Genomic DNA, 19832 nt, shown 5'->3' on the forward strand with positions numbered 1-19832 from the left:
CTGTAAACTTTGAAAGCCAATGTTAGGCAATCGGGATGTAATATGAAATATGGGACAGATCTGTGTTGAGCACCTGACTATAGAGATTTGCATGATTTTGACAAAATATGGAGGAGTAATATCAAATGTGTTTTACAAAAGTCAGCCTCCTGGTTGCGCTGTAACAGGCCGTTCTGGAAAATTTGGGGCAGAGGTTAATCGTTTGCATCTAGGGAGTGTGTAAAGGTTGGCATCAACCAGGTTAACGGTGCCAGAGATTAGCTGGTAACAGATGGACGGACGGACACAATCTCTCACACACACACACACACACACACACGGGACTGAGTGCAAAACATACTCTCTCCCCATGCCTTCGACCTGGTGGAGACAATACAGTGGGGTGCAATGATATAATGGTGATTAGTGAGGTTGGTGAGAGTATTTGGTAATTTTATGAATATTATAGCATCCCCAGAAATTCCCAGAATTAATCTTCCCTCTGGATAATTAAAAAAAGATTTGTCTAACACATATTGTAGGGTGTAGTAGCATGATGGGGGTGTAGAAAATAATACAATGATTAAAAAAGAATAAACGGCAATAACAATTCAATTTCCATTGATGCAAACTAATTGCTATTTTGTCATTATTTTTAATGTACAATCATCCTATTCATGATGATATTAATATGAAATACTATAGGCATGTACAGTATTATTTAGTGTGCTAGAGGTACTAAAGCGACTTGCATTACTAAACTTTCATTAGATACTTCTAAAATGGTCAGGTGCTCTAGCCTACTGTAGACCTCAAATCAAGTACGCAACGATACGCAAATCTACAATCAAGGATAACACACACACTCGCGCACACACACACACACACACACACCATTGTGCAACATTCACATCAGCTGAAGGTCCTAAATGAACACACCTGTTGCTAGTGCTACCTTGTTTAACAGGGGTCACTGATTGGTTGACTAGAAATTGCTCTTCTTGGGCAAACTATAAGTAGATGTAACAGTAATTCAATGCATTTAGTTTGGGTTTCAGGGGTCTGGGTGTACGTTTAGTATGGCTCCTGAAAATGGAATTAAGTATGCTTTATATCAGGCTACAGCAATTCTGTTTCTTTTGTCCTCTTTCTCTCCATGTTTGCATTCTTTTAGCTTAACAGGACTAAATAAGCAAAATGAGGCAGCTAGCTCGGCCACAGTCAGGACAGGACAAATTGTTTTTGATGGCAAAAATCTTAACTCTGAACAAAGCAGTGGATTTCTGTATGACTATCAAGCAGATGATGCAGGTATATTATGGCTGATTAATCTAGTATCTGTATTCAGTTAGAACTTCTATTTAGTGAATTTATATTATTAATTGATCAACTGTTGTTCCAGGACTGCTGAAGGATGATCCCGATTCTGAAGAAGAATTCTTGAAGCGAATGGAACCATCATTGCAGTGCAGTGCACACAATATGAAAGTCAAAGCCACGGGGCCTGAAGCCTCTTCCTTCATGTCTTCAATGGGTGAGTCCTTTGTTTAATATAAGCTCAGCATTCCTTTTCGGGTTTATGATCCGGTCAGGAGTGGATGATCATGTTTTAGACTTAATTGTAGTCATTGTTTTGTAGTCATCAGGCAGGAACCATCAATCTGGAACTTATACTTTTCCTTCAAACAGATTTTTCTCAATAGTAGACGGCTATGAGAGCTTTTATTATTCTTCTGGTTTGAGGGAAAGGAAGTTCCAGATGGTTTCTGCCTGATAACTACAAAACAATGACTACAACATGATGTAACGATATCATCTGTTCCAGACGATACGATACGATACGCAAATCTACAATCAAGGATAACGCACACACACACACACCCCCCCCCCATACCCAAAATCACTCACTCACACTCCAGCATGGTGGTGTTACAGTGAAATTGGTGACCTGCTGAAATATGTGACAATCATGTTAGTGTCTTATTGGAAATTGTTGCAGTATGTTTATTAGCAGAGTTCAACATGGTGGTATTTAGGCCATGTATTTAAAGACTTCCATGTAAGTTGTGTGTAAGACCACAAGATGGTCACAAATTTCACCATAATTTGCCATGCTGGAGTGACCGAGTGAGTGGCTGAGATTTTGGGTATTGGAATTTGGCTTTTGGCTTGCAGAATACATGACCTAAAGTTCTATACCTCCAGCTCTAGGCTACACAGAAGGGGAGACTTCGACCACGCTCTGCTAATTTTGGTCATGGGTGGTATGGCCGACTTGGTGCTGTAGCCTAGGGGATATTTCTCATGTTGGTCTAACCGTTAGACCAACATGAGAAATAAAAAGAAAAAGAAAAGTGTTCCCTGGGACAAAAGGTTGGGAAACACTGGTCTAACGGGCTTAAAAACACATCTTGCTGAAAAGGTGACAACTAGAGTGCTTTACAGCAGAAGACCAACTATTGGGGGACTATAGGGCATTTGAACAAATGAACACTGATGCCTGCCAGTCACAATGTGGGACAGGGTCTCGCTGTGTGGGAAGCCTGAAAAGTCTTGGAAATGAGGGACTGTCCCATGCAAGGGGAGGACATCTGGTCACCGTAGCTGTATCACATTCAGTATCTGATTCGGTCATTTTGTTCATGCCTTCCACAGAAAATGCACTACCTTCAACTTGTGCCTTCCACTACATGCAGAGGATCCCCATGGGTCTAGCTTTGACGGCAAATTATGATGACTGTATGATACAAAAGGTATTTTACCTTTTAGCATTGTTTAATGCAAAGTGTGTGTGTATTATGCTTTTAGCTGTAATGCATTTTTTTTGTTTCCCCTTCAGAATGGATGTTATGTGTTGCCAATGCTTTGGCATGGAATTGCACTCCAACTCACCTGCCCAATGCTAACTCCAGCTTTAGAAAGCCCTGCTATAACTACCCCTGTGACTATCCAGAAGCCCCTGAAGCCTCCTACCAACCCCTGGAACCAGCAGCCTTCCTCTGTGCTGCCTTCCTCTGGCCAGAGTCCCCCCTATCCTCCGTTCCGATGGCCTGGGGTGCGGCCTCCTTCTGGCCAGAGTCCCCCATATCCTCCCTTCGGATGGCCTGGGTTGCGGCCTCCTTCTGGTCAGAATCCCCAATATCCTCCCCTCCGATGGCCCGCGAAGCCCCCAACTCCTCCGTTCTTTCCTCCCTTGCAACTCACCTGGAACCAGTGGCCTCCCTCTGTGCTGAAGCCTCCATGGCCCCCCCAGCAGCCTCCACGGCCCCCCTAGCAGCCTCCACAGCCCCCCCAGCAGCCTCCATGGCCCTCCGAGCAGCCGTCCTCTGTTATGATAACCACACCCCCCCCAACTACTGGCACGTCAGATGCCATGACGCCCGGAAAAAAAGACCTCCCATCCCCATGGGGATGTCTCCCTACAACCAAATCCCCTCGTACCCGCAGCCCCCCCCCCCCCGATATATATATATATATATATATATATATATATCGTTTTGTGTTTATAGCAGACTCCACATGCCCCAACATTTTATTTACCTGCCAGAGTGTCTACCCCTTACCCCTGTGTTGGATCGCTGGTTAGACTGGCATATATACCGATAGTACCAAAATGGGGCCGATACCGATAAAGTATCGGGACATCTCTAATCTTGAATACAGTAGTTTGCTATATTTCACGAAACGATCGAGTGTGATTGGCCCATGCCAAATAGGTCATTCATATGGTCACCTTACTCTTCAGTCATCATATCATCATTTTACTCTTAGCCTACTGCCTTTTTACACAGCGTTGTTCCTCTTATCATTAATGTCCTGTCACCATCCACGTGCCTAATCATCTCAGCCCTATATTATCCTTTATAGTATTTTATCATATTTATATTTATATATTATGGGTTTCCTGATGCCATGTTCAGTTCATTTACTGTCTAGGCTTTCCCCAGTCAAGTTAACTTGATGCCCAGTGAGAAAGTAGATAGCCGTACTTTTCTCTGTTAGAGTTCAAAGATGGCAGGGAAAGAATGTTATCAGCAGGTTGCCATAGCAACACCAGCCTCTGTGCTTTCCCGGTCTATGGCCATCAATGACTGAACCAAGGAAGATGAACTCTGTCGCTACGCATCCTCATCATCAATGCGTTGGACTAATGAGAGACCGCCAACCCTGGTCTTGTCATCTGACATTGCGGACATGAATCATCTCCAGCCAATGATCTTTATATCAAAAGTGACGATCTGCAGTATTTAGCCTGCAGTATTCAATACTGTGAAGTGGTGGTTCGGGTTCAGTTCAGTTCGGATCCATTTTGGAACCTTTTGAATACTCTAAATTATTATGGATGTAAATGCTATTCATATTCTGAACCATGTAGCACATAAATTATTATGGATGTAAATGCTATTCATATTCTGAACCATGTAGCACATTCTCTATGTACATTGACTTTATACCTACTAAAATAATTGTTAAACTTTCTCAGAACTTTATTTAATCTGTCTCCAAATCATTTTTTAAGGTATCTTTCTATTTTTTGGTACAGTGACTGTCATTTAAAATTTAAAGGGCTACTCACTAATTTTTAAGGTAATACAGCACGATATTTGGTCTCCCTGCTGGGTTATTTTGAAGGTATTTATTTACAGTCCTTTCTAATTATCACAAAATATATTGTATCTATTAATGTCCACCAAACAATTTCTCTGCCAGCCATCAATCTCTTGGACTGGTCTTCTTATAGGCAGCTATACTGCTGTGGCTATACTAAAGCATTTTGTGTATTCCTACTATTCCAGCCTTATGGATGAGTGCAGCAGGATGTTTTGGATGTTGAGTTCACAAAATCAGAAATTGGGCCTCTCATAGTGACATTCTTTACACATGTTTAAGGGTTGTAAAGGGCTTGGTTAGCTCACCATTTGATAGCTACATGTATTTGTTAGATGGAAACACCCAAGCTACTGTCCATTGAGAAGAAATGCCCTGTTCAGTCAGAAAGGCAGTATGCCTAACGGAAGCAATTCAGGTACTAGATAGATAGATAGATAGAATACTTTATTGGCAGTTCAAGAAAATTACAGAAATTGACATCATTTTAAAAAAACGCCAAATGGACTTAGACACAAAAAAGCCTTCGCTTGTTTCCATTGTGGTCCACTTTGAAACATGAAACTATACACATACATACTGTACAGACAAAAACAACCATGGAACATATAATAAATAATCCTTATATATAAGGCTGGGAGCTATATACATAGGACAAGAGGTACCCTGAGAGAATAGTCCTGAGCATGGGCTATCCAGGGTCGGAAGCTAACTATGACCAGTGAGTGTGTAGATGGAGCCATGATTTCAGGTCTTTCCTAAATATTGCAATAGAATTTAGGGATTTCAGGGCTGGAGGGAGGGCATTCCACAGAGTAGTGGCTGCGTAGAAAAAAGCATTTTTTCCCATGAGTGTCCTGAAACTGGGGGGAACTAGATCATAAGGACTTCCTCTGGTTGAGTACCTGTGAGCATCCCTCACTCTGGGCAGGTAGCCCAGCAGGTACTCTGGAACAGAGGCACCTAGGATCTTGAAGACCAGACACAATGAGAGCTGAGATACTCTCTCCTCCACCCTTAGCCATCCCAGGCTACTAAAGTGGGCAGAGGTAAGATGAGACCTGGGGTTCAAATTTAGCAGTAACCTCACAAGCTTGTTTTGGGAGGTCTGCAGCCTTGTTTTCAAAAGCTTGGAGATACCTCTGTACCATGAAGTACACGCATAGTCAAAGTGGCACTGGATGAGGGCTCCCTTCATTCCCTGCAGTTTGTGGCTGCTCGGCAACATCACCATGAACCTTGCTCACTGTCAATCATATGGAGGCTTTCTTCAAATAAAAATGTATATTGCTATAATACTGCTGTGTATAGCAATGATATTGCAGGTCTACATGACGCAATCTACTGAGAAAGCAGTCATACTGTGCTCTGTGTCAAGCTCCCAAGATAATGTACAACTCCTGCAGAAGGACACCCATCCCCCTTCACCCCATTCTGTCCATTATGATATTTTCACACTCTAGCCTACTGTTACCTCAGGGAATTCCCTAGCACTAACGCAATACGCAGAGATCTAACAGGAGACTGTAGTTAAACCATGCGTGAGAACAGGCGCATGTGATGACAAAGTACTGTAGCCTTTGCAATAATCCGTGTTTGTAAATTCTCTCATGTACCAGCTTAAGATGCTCTGTGCTGCCAGAGACCCATCACCTCACTGCATCTGTCCTTTTCCTGGGTTGTTTTGCTTCGATGCTGCTTTGCCATTCACATCTGTGTCCTTTAGTCTCTACAATGAACGTGAGTCATATGTTTTCTATTTCATGGCTGATAATTCATTAGTATGTTCAGTCTATAAAGCAATAATGATCACAACAGTATTTGTAGTCATTACCTTCTGTTTTATCTCTGTGACCACGGGGGAGGGGGGGGGGGGGAGATGGCACAATGGAAGTGCCTGATACTGCTAAGTGACCAGGCAGAGATGGTCATCAGTCCGATTCTGGCCCCGCCTTCCATCCTGATAACTGCTCCTCCCACTGTTGGCCACAATGGAGGACTGTGATGTGGACATGCCATGAATGAGGAGGAGGAGGAGGAGGGAGCCGTATTCATGAGAAGGCACACAGCAGGACAATGGTGGCTGGACTGTGGACATGATGACAGCTGTGCTCTACGTCACGGGAGAAGAGGAAGAGGCAGCAGCATGGTGAATAGCCGTAGCTGGGCTGAGGAATTCCAGGACATATTTGCGCTGGAGACTGATGATTATGATAGCGGGAGTCGACCCAGACTGTCCAGCATCTCCGTGAGTATTCTCTCTCTCTCTGTCCCTGTCCCATGATCTGCTTGCTATATTTTCGTTGCACGCCATCAGGGAACAACTATAAGTTTAAATGGGGTTTAAATTCAGTATCCTCCACATAGGTCCTATAGGTACCGACTCCACCGAGTCATGGTGCTATATATCACAGATCAAATTAACACAAAATGTAATATGACAATCCAATCCAGATGTTCCTTAAACGGGCTTATTTCCATCATGCTATGGAAAATGATGATCATCTTATCCCACTTAGAGGAAAACTATAGGCCTGCCGCCTATTGCCATATTGCATATTGTGATTGGTATAATTATACAATAGCATGACAGGGTGAGACTGATGATACAGCTGATGATTATTTATTTTTCATACAGGTAAAAAATCATTGAGACACAATATCTCGTTTTTTGAAAGAATCCTACGTAGACTACAAAAGGTTACAACTGACAACAATTTACATAATATATAAAAACTAGGGATGCACCGAAAGGGAAATTCTTGGCCGAAACCGAATACCGAATATAAGAAACAGTTGGCCGAAAACCGAATACCGAATATCCAAATATATTTAATATTATATATATTTTTGCCTACCATTGCTGTCATTGCCGTACCTTAAAGCTACCTGATTTATGGTTATGGCAAAACTTAACTTCAATAATAATCACTGTTATGGGTCCATAAAACATTTATTCAGCTCATTTGAATGCATTAATTGCATACATTATTCTGTGATATATTTTCTGCCTATTCAGGCCGAAACCGAATAGGCCGAAAATGCTTTTTTAGCCATTTTCTGCAGAATATTTTCTGCGGCCGAATATTCGGTGCATTACTAATAAAAACAGTTACATAAAAAAACCTAATAAAAAAGCAGAACATTAACTATAATAATTTAGGAGTGCAACGCAACGGTGTCATACTGTATGTGCCTGCAGGCCTCTGAGAACAAACTTGAAATATAAATGAAGGAATAAGGATGAAAGATGAGTGTGTGTGTGTGTGTGTGTGTTCTTTTCAGTGCATGCATGTGTGAGCAAGATCGAGCCTCCAAGCATTTGTGCTGTTCCGGCTCATCGCACTGTAACCTGTGATATGAAGCGAGAGAGAGCTTGTATAGTCCTTATTTTTAAATTTTTTGATCCCACAATTTTGCAACCCATTTTTTTATCTAATGTAATCCTCTGCCAACCTGGGGGGGGGGGGGGGGCAGTGGACTGACCTCATGCTTCCTTCTATGCATGAGGAGTCCAAGCTGCTGCTTTTCTCCTAACAGGGGAGAGTTTCCGGGGTTGTAGCGCATGGAAGGAACATGTTATTCCGACCAGTTCCTTTCCCCTCCATCATGCTTAGAGACCAGGATTACTGCATGTTTTTTTGTGAGGGTACCTACCCTAGAGGGACACGGGGAGAACATGCAAACTCCACACAGAAGCCCTTTCGCCAACCCCGCCTCGGGTATGGGCGCTGATGACGCAGAGGAGGGAACACGCCCCCCAGTGCCCACAGCGTCCCCAGCAGGAATCGAACCCAGGACCTTCTAGCTGTGAGGCGACAGCACTACCGGCCAATCATGATTATTTCAAACGTTTATTCGAACTATATAACTATATACGTTTATTTCAAACTATATCATTTATATATAGTGGATCTACGAACCGATCAAACAAATAATATTTGAATGATGTTCAGGATACAAGGGGTTTTTATGTGTGAAATACGGGTTTTTAGATATAAAACAAATGTGTTCGATTAACTTTAAGTCAGATAGTGGTTCTAAATATTGGTATTGATATAGTGTTGCTTAATTACCCAGGCGGCGGTGGTTCAGGGGTAGAGTGGCCGGATGGTAACCGCAAGGTTCCCAGTTCGAACCCTGTGGGCTCCCCCAGAGTTAGTGTCGAAGTGTCCTTGAGCAAGACTCTGAACCCCTAATTGCTCCTGATGTGATGGGTGGTGCCTTGCATGGTTTCCTGTGTGTGTGTGTGTGTGTGTGTGTGTGTGTGTGTGTGTGTGTGTGTGTGTGTGTGTGTGTGTGAATGTATAATGATATTTTGTAGATCAGGTATTTTCGGGACGCAACCCAGCACTCTTTAGCTAGTGGAGATGTATGATGTGTACGACATGGATTTCTAAACAAAATTAGTTCAACGCAAAATACTGCGTTCAAGTTCAGGAGAAAAAGCAATTCTCCTGAATGGCATTTGCATTTCTTTCACCATAGCAAATGGTGCATTCTTGGTCTGGAAAGGGCATGCAGTTGTTTTATACAGACGGGTAAAAAGGGCAGGGGCTTCAAGCCCCTCTTTGATGTCTATGTGTGCGTGTCCCTGGTGCCAGCCCAGGGACGCACGGTGTAATGCCATATTGTTCAAATGCCATGTTGAAATCTGTTACTATGCAGCGGACTGTTCAATGAACACTTCAGTATTATGCAGATAATAAGCTGTTCTGATAAGAAGCCGAAGCTCTCTCCGTTAAGTGTTTTCTGTTCTGTTGGCACAGCCTTCATTCGTCACAGCATGATTAGCTTAGAGCCAGCCCCGCCTCCCTCGCACGCACGCAGGCACGCACGCAGCCCCGCCTCCCTCGCACGCACGCAGGCACGCACGCAGCCCCGCCTCCCTCGCACGCACGCAGGCACGCACGCAGGCACGCACGCACGCACGCACGCACGCACGCACGCACGCCATGGCCAGCATCACACAGTCCACACCATCACTCCTGGAGAGATATGCTTTTGTTTCCATTAAGCCTTATTTATATTCTGTCATCGTACAACAGTATTAATGCACACACGGAGAATAGCAGGTCTACACGCTTGCAACGCGTCATATCCGCGATGCATTGTGAGCTTGTAGTATAGATCTGTTGTTTTTTGGCACAGAGCATATGCATGCTCTGTGAGTAAGAAGCAGAGCATATACAGTATATGCTCTCTGCTTCCTCTTACTTTGATTTATCTCTGCCACTCATTTGACCTCCCCCCCCCCCCTCCCATTTAAGGAGAGAGAGCGAGAGAGAGAGAGAGAGAGAGAGAGAGAGAGGTAAAAGGTATAGAGACAAAAGATGGAGAACAGATAAGTGGGCCTTGAAAGCAGCAGCGGCGGGGCCGTAAGAACCCCGCCTCCTTCCCTCTGCTCCCAGCATCCCCACATCCTCCCTCCCTCGGTCCCACCATCCATATCCATCTGTTTTCTCTCCTCCCCTTCCGTGTTCTCTCCTCCCTCCATCCCTCTCTCCTCCCTCCCTCCCTCCCTCCCTCCTGCGCGTAGCTGCGGTATATGAGAGCGTCTCCTGGGTTTGGCTTCACTGCAGTGTAAAGAAGGGCAGGGCAAGCTGCCTGTTATAATGCGCTGAAGAATGGTGCACCAGGAGAAACGCTTTTACCAGGTGTGTGGATTGATTCATGCGCAAATGGTGTGTGTCTTGTGTGTCCTGTGTGTCTGTGTGTGTGTGTGTGTGTCTGTGTGTGTGTGTGTGCGCGTGCATGCTATTTTGCAGTGTATATTCCGTGTATTAAAATACCCGATAGTTTCAACACCATATAGGTGTGCTGCTGTGAATCACCCATAAGTGTGTGTGTGAGAGAGGGGATATATGATTGAGGGTGTGTCCGTATACAGTATGGGGATCTGTTGTATACCTGGTATACTATAGTTTCTTATACAGTATAGCCTATACTGTATAGAATAGAATTATGGGCATATATACAGTTGGAATTGGCTCGTATAACGGATGTGTGGTGAATGAGCTGTAGTCTCATACATTTTGATTCTGATGAAGAGGAGTAAATGACCGGGAGCGACATGTCTGTCTGTCTGTGTGTGTGTGTGTGTGTGTGTGTGTGTGTGTGTGTGGGGGGGGGGGGGGGGGGGGGGGGGGGGGGGGGGTCAGTATAGGACACCTGACTGACCATTGTGAAGGAACAGAAGGCAGAGCGTATTGGTCCGAAAATGGAAATGGCCAACAGTGATTTATATACACTTATATCACGGCCTCGTCGAAAAATGCGTCACAGTCTGAAATAGGTGTGTGTGTGTGTGTGTGTGTGTGTGTGTGTGTGTGTGTGTGTGTGTGTGTGTGTGTGCACCTTGCGTGGCTGAAGTCTAACTGCTCATTTGAGAGCTCTATCGATATAATGGAATGGAAATGACTTGCACTTGAGTTGGCTCAAGGGTGTACTTATATACTGTATATATATGTGCTGTTATTACTGTATATGTTATAGGCGTGTGTGTGAGAGATATGTCCATGCGTGTGTATGTGCGTGCGTGTGTATGTGCGTGCGTGCGTGCCTGCGTGTTTGGCACTGGCAGTTAGTGAGTAGGCTGCCTTGGGGATGTGGGCAATTGGTACAGTCATGGAATATAAATACATCTTCCCCAGTGAGGTTCCAGGATAGCAAATCATATCAGGCTGAGGTAGCAGCATGCTATGCCATTCATTTTTCCTCTGGAGTGGGCGACATTGAATTCATAATGCGAATGACTCGTTTGGGTCTAAAACTCTTTCTTCTTTGGGGGTGCCTATAGTGGCTCAGCCAGTGCACAGACCACATGCTCCTTGTTGTGAGTCCAAGTTCAAATCTCTCCCTTATGTCTTCCTTCTATCTGACCTTTTGTTTCCCGTACCTCTATAATCCTCCATATTCTGACCTGAGATCAGATTCTAACGCACAGAAGAATGGTGGTTCTTTAACGCATTTTGACCTGAGATCAGATTCTAAAAATGTCTTCAAAATCCTGAGTTTAAAAAAATATACAGTATAAGGACCTACAAGCTCGTAGCTTGTAGATCTGCTATTTTTCAATAGCTAAAGCATAACATAATGCTAACACCAAATGGGTTCCCGCCCAGAATGGGTTAAGAACAATGGATGGAGTGTTGAACACCAAAAGACAAGATGAAAGAGAAAGGCTAAGATGTATTCTTCATCGCATGATAGTGCCACCCACCAATAAGAATGGATATTCAAGCAAACAAGCGTGACACATCAGGTCACTAAAATCATCGCTAGATGACATGACATTTGTTTTTAACACATCTGTCATAGTCTATTGACCGTGGAGTCGTGAACTGTCAGAAGCGTAGTGAGTGATGAGAAGTCCATTATTGTTGACCATCCCATCAATTATCGTGTGCTTTAGGCCAATTTTAAAACCAGGTTTTTCTTTGACACCCGACATGAGACCTTCATATGTGTTTCCGGTTCAAATCTGCTGCTTGCGGAAATCAAATGAAGCTCTATGGGATACTGACCCGGAACAGGACATGTTAAGACCATCAGACTTGAGCATGATGGAACAGGTAATGGAGTGACCAACATCCAAATAATTCTTCCTCTGGGGAGACGGCCAATTACAACAACAAATGTGGCCATGGCCATGACCACGGTGACCTAAATCAGCTCAGAGAGTATTTGATATCTTGTGGAACATTATTTTGGCCTAATGGCAGCACCGCATGAATCAGTGGATTCAGGATATGAATTGAAAATGTCCAAGAAGTCCAACACTATGATTGTCTTTGTGTGTAAAAGGAATATATAGAAGAATGAGTGAAGAGGACAATATAAAGGATTTCAAAAAAATATGGTGAATTTTGTATTGATGTTGATACACTGTACTAACTATGGTATATTCCCTCCTCCTCAACAGGCCCAGAGGAATGAGAGGGAGTCCATCAGGCAGAAACTGGCCTTTGGCAGTTTCTATGACGACGAGCCAGTCATCTATACCAGCTGCAGCCAGAATGGCCCGTCCTCCCGGTGGGTGGTGTGTGTGTGTGTGTGTGTGTGTGTGTGTGTGTGTGTGTGGCAAATATATTACCCTCCATGTCAGTCCTATATCAGTCCATCACGCCTTGTGACATCACGCCTCGTGACATCACGCCTCGTGACATCACGCCTCGTGACATATGGCCGTCTCCATATATGAAGATCAGGACACTGACCTCATCAAACCCTGGATAGCCATACATCCAGGGTTGGCTATCCAGGGTGGAAGCAGGGATACTGCCCCCACTGCCACCCTTAGATCTCCATATATGGAGTTGACCAGTTCTGTACCCTGTACTGTACACTCAAGACACGCTCCATATATGGCCAGACCTCATCAAACCCTGTACACTCAAGTCACTGCCACTGCTGCCACTGCTTAGATCTCCATATATGGAGCTGACCTGTTCTGACATTATGTTGATCTGACCTCATCAAACCCTGTACACTGAGTCAAGACACACTCCATATATGGCCAGTGCAGAATTCATTCCATAGATTATGTTGATCTGACCCCCCCATGCCAAAGCGCCAGCCCAGCAGTCTGCCGTCACCCAGGCGGATGCGTGCACGCGACCTCGCCCTCGGGCATCTTACTGGTGTATATTATACAGTATATACAGTATATAGTTTGTCCTGTTGCAGTGAGTTCTCTCTCAATGTGTATCTCTCCCTCCCGCTCTCTTTTAAAAACAATATGTAAGCTATCTTTGCTGTGTCCTGATATTGTAGGAAGCATTTTTAATCAGAGGATTGATGTTGAGCGTGAGATTGCCAGGAGATAAAGAAGCTGACAAAATGATTGGATTGGCTTTGTCAGTCTGAAAGGATTAAGTAATGGTTTCAGCAAAGTACAAAGTATAGACTTAAAACACTTTTGAAGACGTCCTTGGAAGGGATGCATAAATCCAAAACAGCCAAAGAGGCTTCACACAGAGCACAGTAGAAAAGAGCCATGGAGCGAGTGAGTGAGTACAGGAGGAAAATGAAAGATTTCCTGGAATGCTACAGGATTTTATTCAATCATAGGAGCTGATGACTGGACTAAACGGTAAGTAAATTATTACAGTCAGTAGCAGGAAACAGTGGGCCGTGCTGGGCACATTTAAAAAAGTAATTATTCAAATGTTGTGACAAATCATGACAATAAACACAATGTTTTGGGCCGATCAAATAATTAGAAAGAAGAAAAAATGGGAAGGATACAACACGGCCCAAAAGGTTGTGTTTATTGTCATGATTTATCACAACAAGAGTTGGCTTTGTCCGAGGCTTTAAATAAATACTTTTTGAAATGTCTTATGGGGAAAAATGAATGGGGAATTCTCTTCCCGGGCCTGTCGTCGTCATGAAAGGGTGGCGGGACTGCGACGCTCTATTCCAGTGGTTCCCATAATTAGGAACCAAATGAACCCTTATGGGTCTGTAACTCTGAGAGTGTACAAATGGAACCAAATGGAGCCTTAACGTATTTGTACACTCGATATAAATTGGGGGTCCCAGAGATAGAAATGCGGCCATTACATGGGGTCCGTAGACTAATGCATGTCAAACTGGGGGGTCCTTGAAATTAAACGGGTTGAGAATCACTGCTAAAGCCATAATAATCTTCTCTTATGGGCCGGGCCGGGCCGCCGGGGTCCCTGGCATATCTTTTCAAATGGGGGCTAATACGTGTCACTTGTTTCTCACCCTTTCTCTCCCTCCCTCCCCTCCTCCACCCTGCAGGCTGCAGAGTGCAGGGGTCAACCTGCAGGTGTGTTTTGTGAATGACAGTAGCAGTGACAAAGACAGCGATGCTGAGGACAGCAGGACGGAGACCAGCCTGGACACGCCTCTGTCCCCCATGGTATACTATATTATATATTTATGTTATGTTTATTCTTATGCGCGAGTGTTTCTGTGCAAAGCTCTGATGGCTTTGCATAAGAAGCAATGAAAGAAGAGACTGACACATATCACGCATGCACTTTTTTTGGTGCAACCACTCCAAGGAACAGCAATGTCCGTGTCCGCCTATGTGTCGTCCGCCTATGTATGTGACGTTAATGAGCACGAGTATGACTATTAGTACCAGTAGGGGCGCTGTTTGCCAGAAACAGAGAGAGAGATAGTGCTGTACTGTTGCCTGCTAATGAGAGAGAGAGAGAGAGAGAGAGAGAGGAGGGGGGGGAGGAGAGAGAGGGGAGTTGCACCACTCAGTTCACACGGGTGTGATTTTTTTTTTGTAAATAAAAACAAAAATCTAACAAAAACACAGTTTTGTGAATTTATCATGCATCCATTTGGGCTTGATAAATAATAATTGACCATGTTCACCGGGCCATATTTTGGTCATCATACCCGGGGTGTGACGCCATTACATCTTCTCCCTCAACAGAGTAAGCAAAGTTCGTCCTTATCGGACCGAGACACGGCGGAGGAAGACTCGGACCCATTGGACGACTGCGGGGGGTTCTGGAGGGTCCAGAGGAGGCTCCAGGAGGAGGCCCGCGTGGCGCTGGCCCTGGCGCGACCCATGGCGCGCATGCAGGTCGAGGTGGAGAGGCAAATCCAGCAGCACAGACGCTCACCTGTAGCTGACTTGGTTAGTCACTGACTATGCGATGCGTATGTTTATGTTGCATGCGTGCTTGCGTGTTGTGGGGTGTTATGGAAATAGTGGACCATGAATACTGTACATGTCATTGTTTAAATTCAAAATGAAATGAATCCAGGAATTATTGTCGGCGCAATAACACCAGCAACACATGCTGACTTCTATACTTGTCTCCATTATATCCCAGAACTATTTCTGTTCATTGTATACGTACATTCGGGACCACAATGGAAACAAGCCCTCAGGGCTTTTTGTGTTATTCTTTTAGCATTATTGTACAACTGTACCTCTGTACGTTTTGCGTTAATGAAGTATTCAATCAATCGTGTGTGTGCGTGTGTGTGTGTGTGTGTGTGTGTGTGTGTGTGTGTGTGTGTGTGTGTGTGTGTGTGTGTGTGTGTGCACACGTGTGCGTGCGTGTGTAGTTGCCCCACCTACCGCACATCAGCGAGGGCTTGATGAGGAGGAGTCTGAGGAGAGGAGACATGAGGGACATGAGCCTTGGTCAGCTCCAGGTCATCACCAATGACATGCACTCACAGATACAGAGTGAGTGACACACACACACACACACACACACTCTGCAAAACACGCACGCCTGCTCTCCTATTTTCCACGTGCCTCTCCCAAATACCGGCCAAATGCACAGTGAGATATACTGTATCGCCATCATCCACATGGTCATTATAATATTTAGGCTAAAAACAAGGCCCAGTCATTAGACGCATTCTGTGTATGGTGACCACATTTCAAAAAGATTCCCAGATTTCTCTTGTAGCTTTGCACATAAGGAGATATTCACAAAACCAGCAATTTAGTATATCCAGCATTTATTGTATGCTGTTAAAACAGCTTTAAAGTTGGTCCAGCATGCCCTGTTTATTATGCTGCATTGTTTCCCTGTAAATTCTGGAACAATATTTCCAGACACATTTGAACCAATGTTGAGGTTGTCTGGTCAAGTATGACATACCTTATGCTTTAATGTCTGCAAAGTGCCACATCCCTCTTGTTTTCGAGACCTTTTGATAATAAGAATTTTGAGTTATAGCTAATAATGCCCTATTTCACATGTTTTACATTCCGTTGCAGGTCTGAATGAGGAGCTTGTGCAGCTGTTGCTGTTGAGGGATGAACTGCATGTGGAGCAAGATGCCATGCTGGTGGACATAGAGGATCTCACCAGGTGAGTCTCTCTCACACACAATACAAAATATTTCTTTCTTTCTTTCTTTCTTTCTTTCATTCTTTCTTTCTTTCTTTCTTTCTTTCTTTCTTTCTTTCTTTCTACAAGAAAGAAGAGTACAAGTGCACGAAGGACAGGTGGCAGCACGCCTTAGGGTGGAGTTTGCCCACCACAAACTAGTGGACAATTTAGAGGCTTTTAGCCTTTTCTGGGCTCAGAGAGATGTGCTGTGTGTGGTGCAGGACAGGGAATTGTACCTTTCTTTTTGAAAAGAGTGTGTCAAGTGTTGTCATCTTTATCTCTAGTCTTATGAGCTAACTGCAACTGTGAAGTGACATTTTTTATGTACTGCAGAGTTTTAATAAAGGTGCTTTTAAAGGTCTTTCTTTCCTTCCTTCCTTCCTTCCTATATTTGTCTCCACCAGGCCGAAGGCATGTGGGGAGAGTATGTTTTGCACTCCGTCCGTCCGTTTGTGTGTCCGTTTGTGTGTCCGTCCGTGTGTGTGTCCGTGAACAGCTAATCTCGGCCACCGTTAACCCGGTCGATGCCATATTTTGCACACACACTCCCTGGATGCCAACCATGAACCTCTGCCCCAAACTTTCCAGAACGGCCTGTTATAGCGCCACCAGGAGGCCGCTTTGTGCAAAACAAGTTTTTCGATGCCATATTTTGCACACACACTCCCTGGATGCCAACCATGAACCTCTGCCCCAAACTTTCCAGAACGGCCTGTTATAGCGCCACCAGGAGGCCGCTTTGTGCAAAACAAGTTTTTGCACAGTACACCTACAGATTTTGTCCAAACATCACGCAAATTGGTACACAGTCTCTCTAGAGCCATTCAACGAAACCGGTCTTTCAGATTTATCAGACTCCATCCTGATTGGTTAAGATTGGCTTCCAAAGTTCACAGGAGTGCTCAGTTTCAAACAAAATGCTGCAAATCATGAACACATCGCGTGATTTCCCTGAAATTGTGCACCCACATTCCCACTAGGCCGAGGACGAAATGCCACATGAACAATTTCAACTCAGCCTCAAGGTGGCGCTATAACTGGCCAAAAAGTGTTTTTACCTCTAACTGCACGGATCTGTGGATAACCTGGTGGAGACCTGTGCCCGGAAGGGCACTTTTTCTAGTCTTTATATGAAATAAACACTCTTCTGCTTGTTCAAGCCTTGCCCCTATACATAGAAAGCCAGATCAAGTTGGTATATGACTGCATTTCAATGTTTTGCTGCATTGTCTTGCGTTTTGAATGACGTAATTCTTTTCTCTTTGTCGTTTCTTCTTTTTTTTTGTCCTGACAGGCATGCTCACAGTCAACAAAGGCACCTGGCAGAGAAAGCCGTCTCAAAATAACCCCCCCTGTCCGTCCGTCTTTCTGCTTGTTTCTTCGTCTTGTCTGCTGTGGCCATCCTTTCGTCACCGCTGTCTAACAGACATCTGTGTTCATCGTCCAGAGAGTAATGGCTAATTTATACTTTGTCTTTATGACTGTTTAGCTTGCAGACAATATGTGGTTTTGAAGTATAAACTTAGGCTTAATATAACATGCTTCTAACACACAAAAGACACACGCACGCCCAATGTTGTCAGGTGACACATTAACAGGACATTCACAGGTTATGTGATTACTTTGATCGTAGCCTCAGTTCCTGCAGGCATTCGTCACCGTCCAGACGGTGCACTATAGTGCATTCGCTATACCGTCTGGACTCCAGACGGTATGGCGAATGCGCTATAGTGCGAATGTTAATGCTACCATTATAGGTCAGAATTAGGACTCTTTGCTTAAAGGGTCGGGGTACTCTCTCCCTACCTCTGATTTACCTGATCGTGTTTTTTACTTTACTATGCTGGTTTGGAAAGGAACAACTGCACTGCTTTTGTTCACATGCCAAAAGGTGATGATGGTTGATGGAGAGGGCCCCTCATCTGAGTTGATGATATACCACTGATGAATCCATGGATTTTTATGATATTGTATATCGTAGTCACAGGAGGAGCTTTGCTGTGTTTGTCTTTTCCTTGTTCAGCGTCTTGGGCTTACTGAGGGCACTGGGTTTATTATACACCTACTATTTAAGCTGTTACGCTATAGCAAACATATCTGTTCAGAATGAGCAGCACACAGCTTCACAGTGGCTTGTTAACATTGCCTCGGCTGCAACGCGTAGGTCCCGCCTGGAACATTCTAGACACTCAAATGGATGTAAATGTTATCTGCTTTTGTTGCACAGTTTCCACAATGCTTTAATGTCAGAGCTCTACGACCCGGATATCATTTTGAGCTTTCTTTATATTTTTATAGGATGTCTATACTGATCTTATTCTCTGTGATGGATAAACTGAAAAAACATATGGTCTTATGGGAGGCATTATAAATATCGGTGTGGGGCAGGTCTTGCGCTGATCTGCAATAACACCCCCTAAATGAAAATCTGCAGTGTGTTGGCCGATACGAACAAAATTCTCAAAAAGTGAAAACCATTTCAACAGAATTCAAAGTAAGGAACAATGTTAACAGCTCAAGGGATTTATGAAGTTTATGGAAAAAGCTTTCTTATATGGATGAAAAACATGCCTTGTTGTCTGGCTGTGTTTCTCTGTTCTTGCACTCATTTTCAGCTTTGTAAGAATGATCATTTTTGACACTGTCTATAAGTTAAAATTGTTTTTCTTTTTCTATTGTAAAGTACTCTATAATGTTTTGTGAAGAAATATCAAATAATAAACGTTTTAAGTGTGATCACTATCTATTGTTTGTTTTGAGTCTGCAATTCAATACTCTTTGGCTATTTTAATTCAATTAATAAATCATGTTAAACTGTGCCTATGATTCACGGGTTGTGAATTATGTGAAAGTGCTTGAGCTGACTAGAAAATGATTAAAATGTAGTCTGGAAGTGCCCCCTTATTTGGGACAGATGTGTGATGTAGGCCTATGTGAGCTTAATCTGCCATACATTTACTTGAGTGGTGTACTTTTAGGGGCATGTTTACCGTACTTAAAGAGTAAAAAGTGTGTGTGTGTGTGTGTGTGTGTGTGTGTGTGTGTGTGTGTGTGTGTGTGTGTGTGTGTGTGTGTGTGTGTGTGTGTGTGTGTGTGTGTGTGTGTGTGTGTGTGTGTATTTATTCATGCATTCATTTATTGTTTTGTTAATTTATGGATGTTATGGATGTATCAGTCAAATTGTTGTTGATGACTGTGTTTGTTTGTTTTTAAGCCTAAAACTATTCATTTCCATTCCAATGTAGGCCTATATAGATGTATTGAGTATACAATTACATAAAAAAAAAAAATATTTTCACCACTTCAATACCATGGTAAGATCTACAATCAAGACCCACTGCTATATCCAGCTGAATTGCTGAAATGTTAGATAATAAGATATGGATAATGGTGTTT

At 43.7% G+C, this 19832-nt stretch overlaps 1 protein-coding gene across 1 annotated transcript; it reads left to right on the forward strand.

The window, feature by feature from the left end:
• Positions 1 to 6722: 6722 nt before the first annotated feature.
• On the forward strand, positions 6723 to 19068 carry LOC310871027 (schwannomin-interacting protein 1-like). Its single transcript, XM_083782460.1, has 7 exons — positions 6723 to 6835; positions 12512 to 12621; positions 14359 to 14479; positions 15011 to 15217; positions 15655 to 15778; positions 16322 to 16415; positions 17731 to 19068. The coding sequence occupies exons 1-7, from the start codon at positions 6734 to 6736 to the stop codon at positions 17780 to 17782; spliced, it is 810 nt and encodes a 269-aa protein (XP_083638586.1). The 5' UTR covers positions 6723 to 6733; the 3' UTR covers positions 17783 to 19068.
• Positions 19069 to 19832: the final 764 nt, after the last annotated feature.

The sequence above is a fragment of the Protomyctophum parallelum genome (genome assembly GCF_964188405.1).
Source record: "Protomyctophum parallelum genome assembly, chromosome: 14".
NCBI classification, from domain to species: Eukaryota; Metazoa; Chordata; class Actinopteri; order Myctophiformes; family Myctophidae; genus Protomyctophum; species Protomyctophum parallelum.

What these genes read in the sequence shown, in the direction of transcription:
- LOC310871027 (XM_083782460.1), top strand. Translation starts at nt 6,734, where the DNA reads ATGGTGAATAGCCGTAGCTGGGCTGAGGAATTCCAGGACATATTTGCG. An exon ending in CAGAATGGCCCGTCCTCCCG is followed by an intron (nt 12,622 to 14,358) that starts GTGGGTGGTGTG and finishes TCCACCCTGCAG; the next exon opens with GCTGCAGAGTGCAGGGGTCA. An exon ending in CATGCACTCACAGATACAGA is followed by an intron (nt 15,779 to 16,321) that starts GTGAGTGACACA and finishes ATTCCGTTGCAG; the next exon opens with GTCTGAATGAGGAGCTTGTG.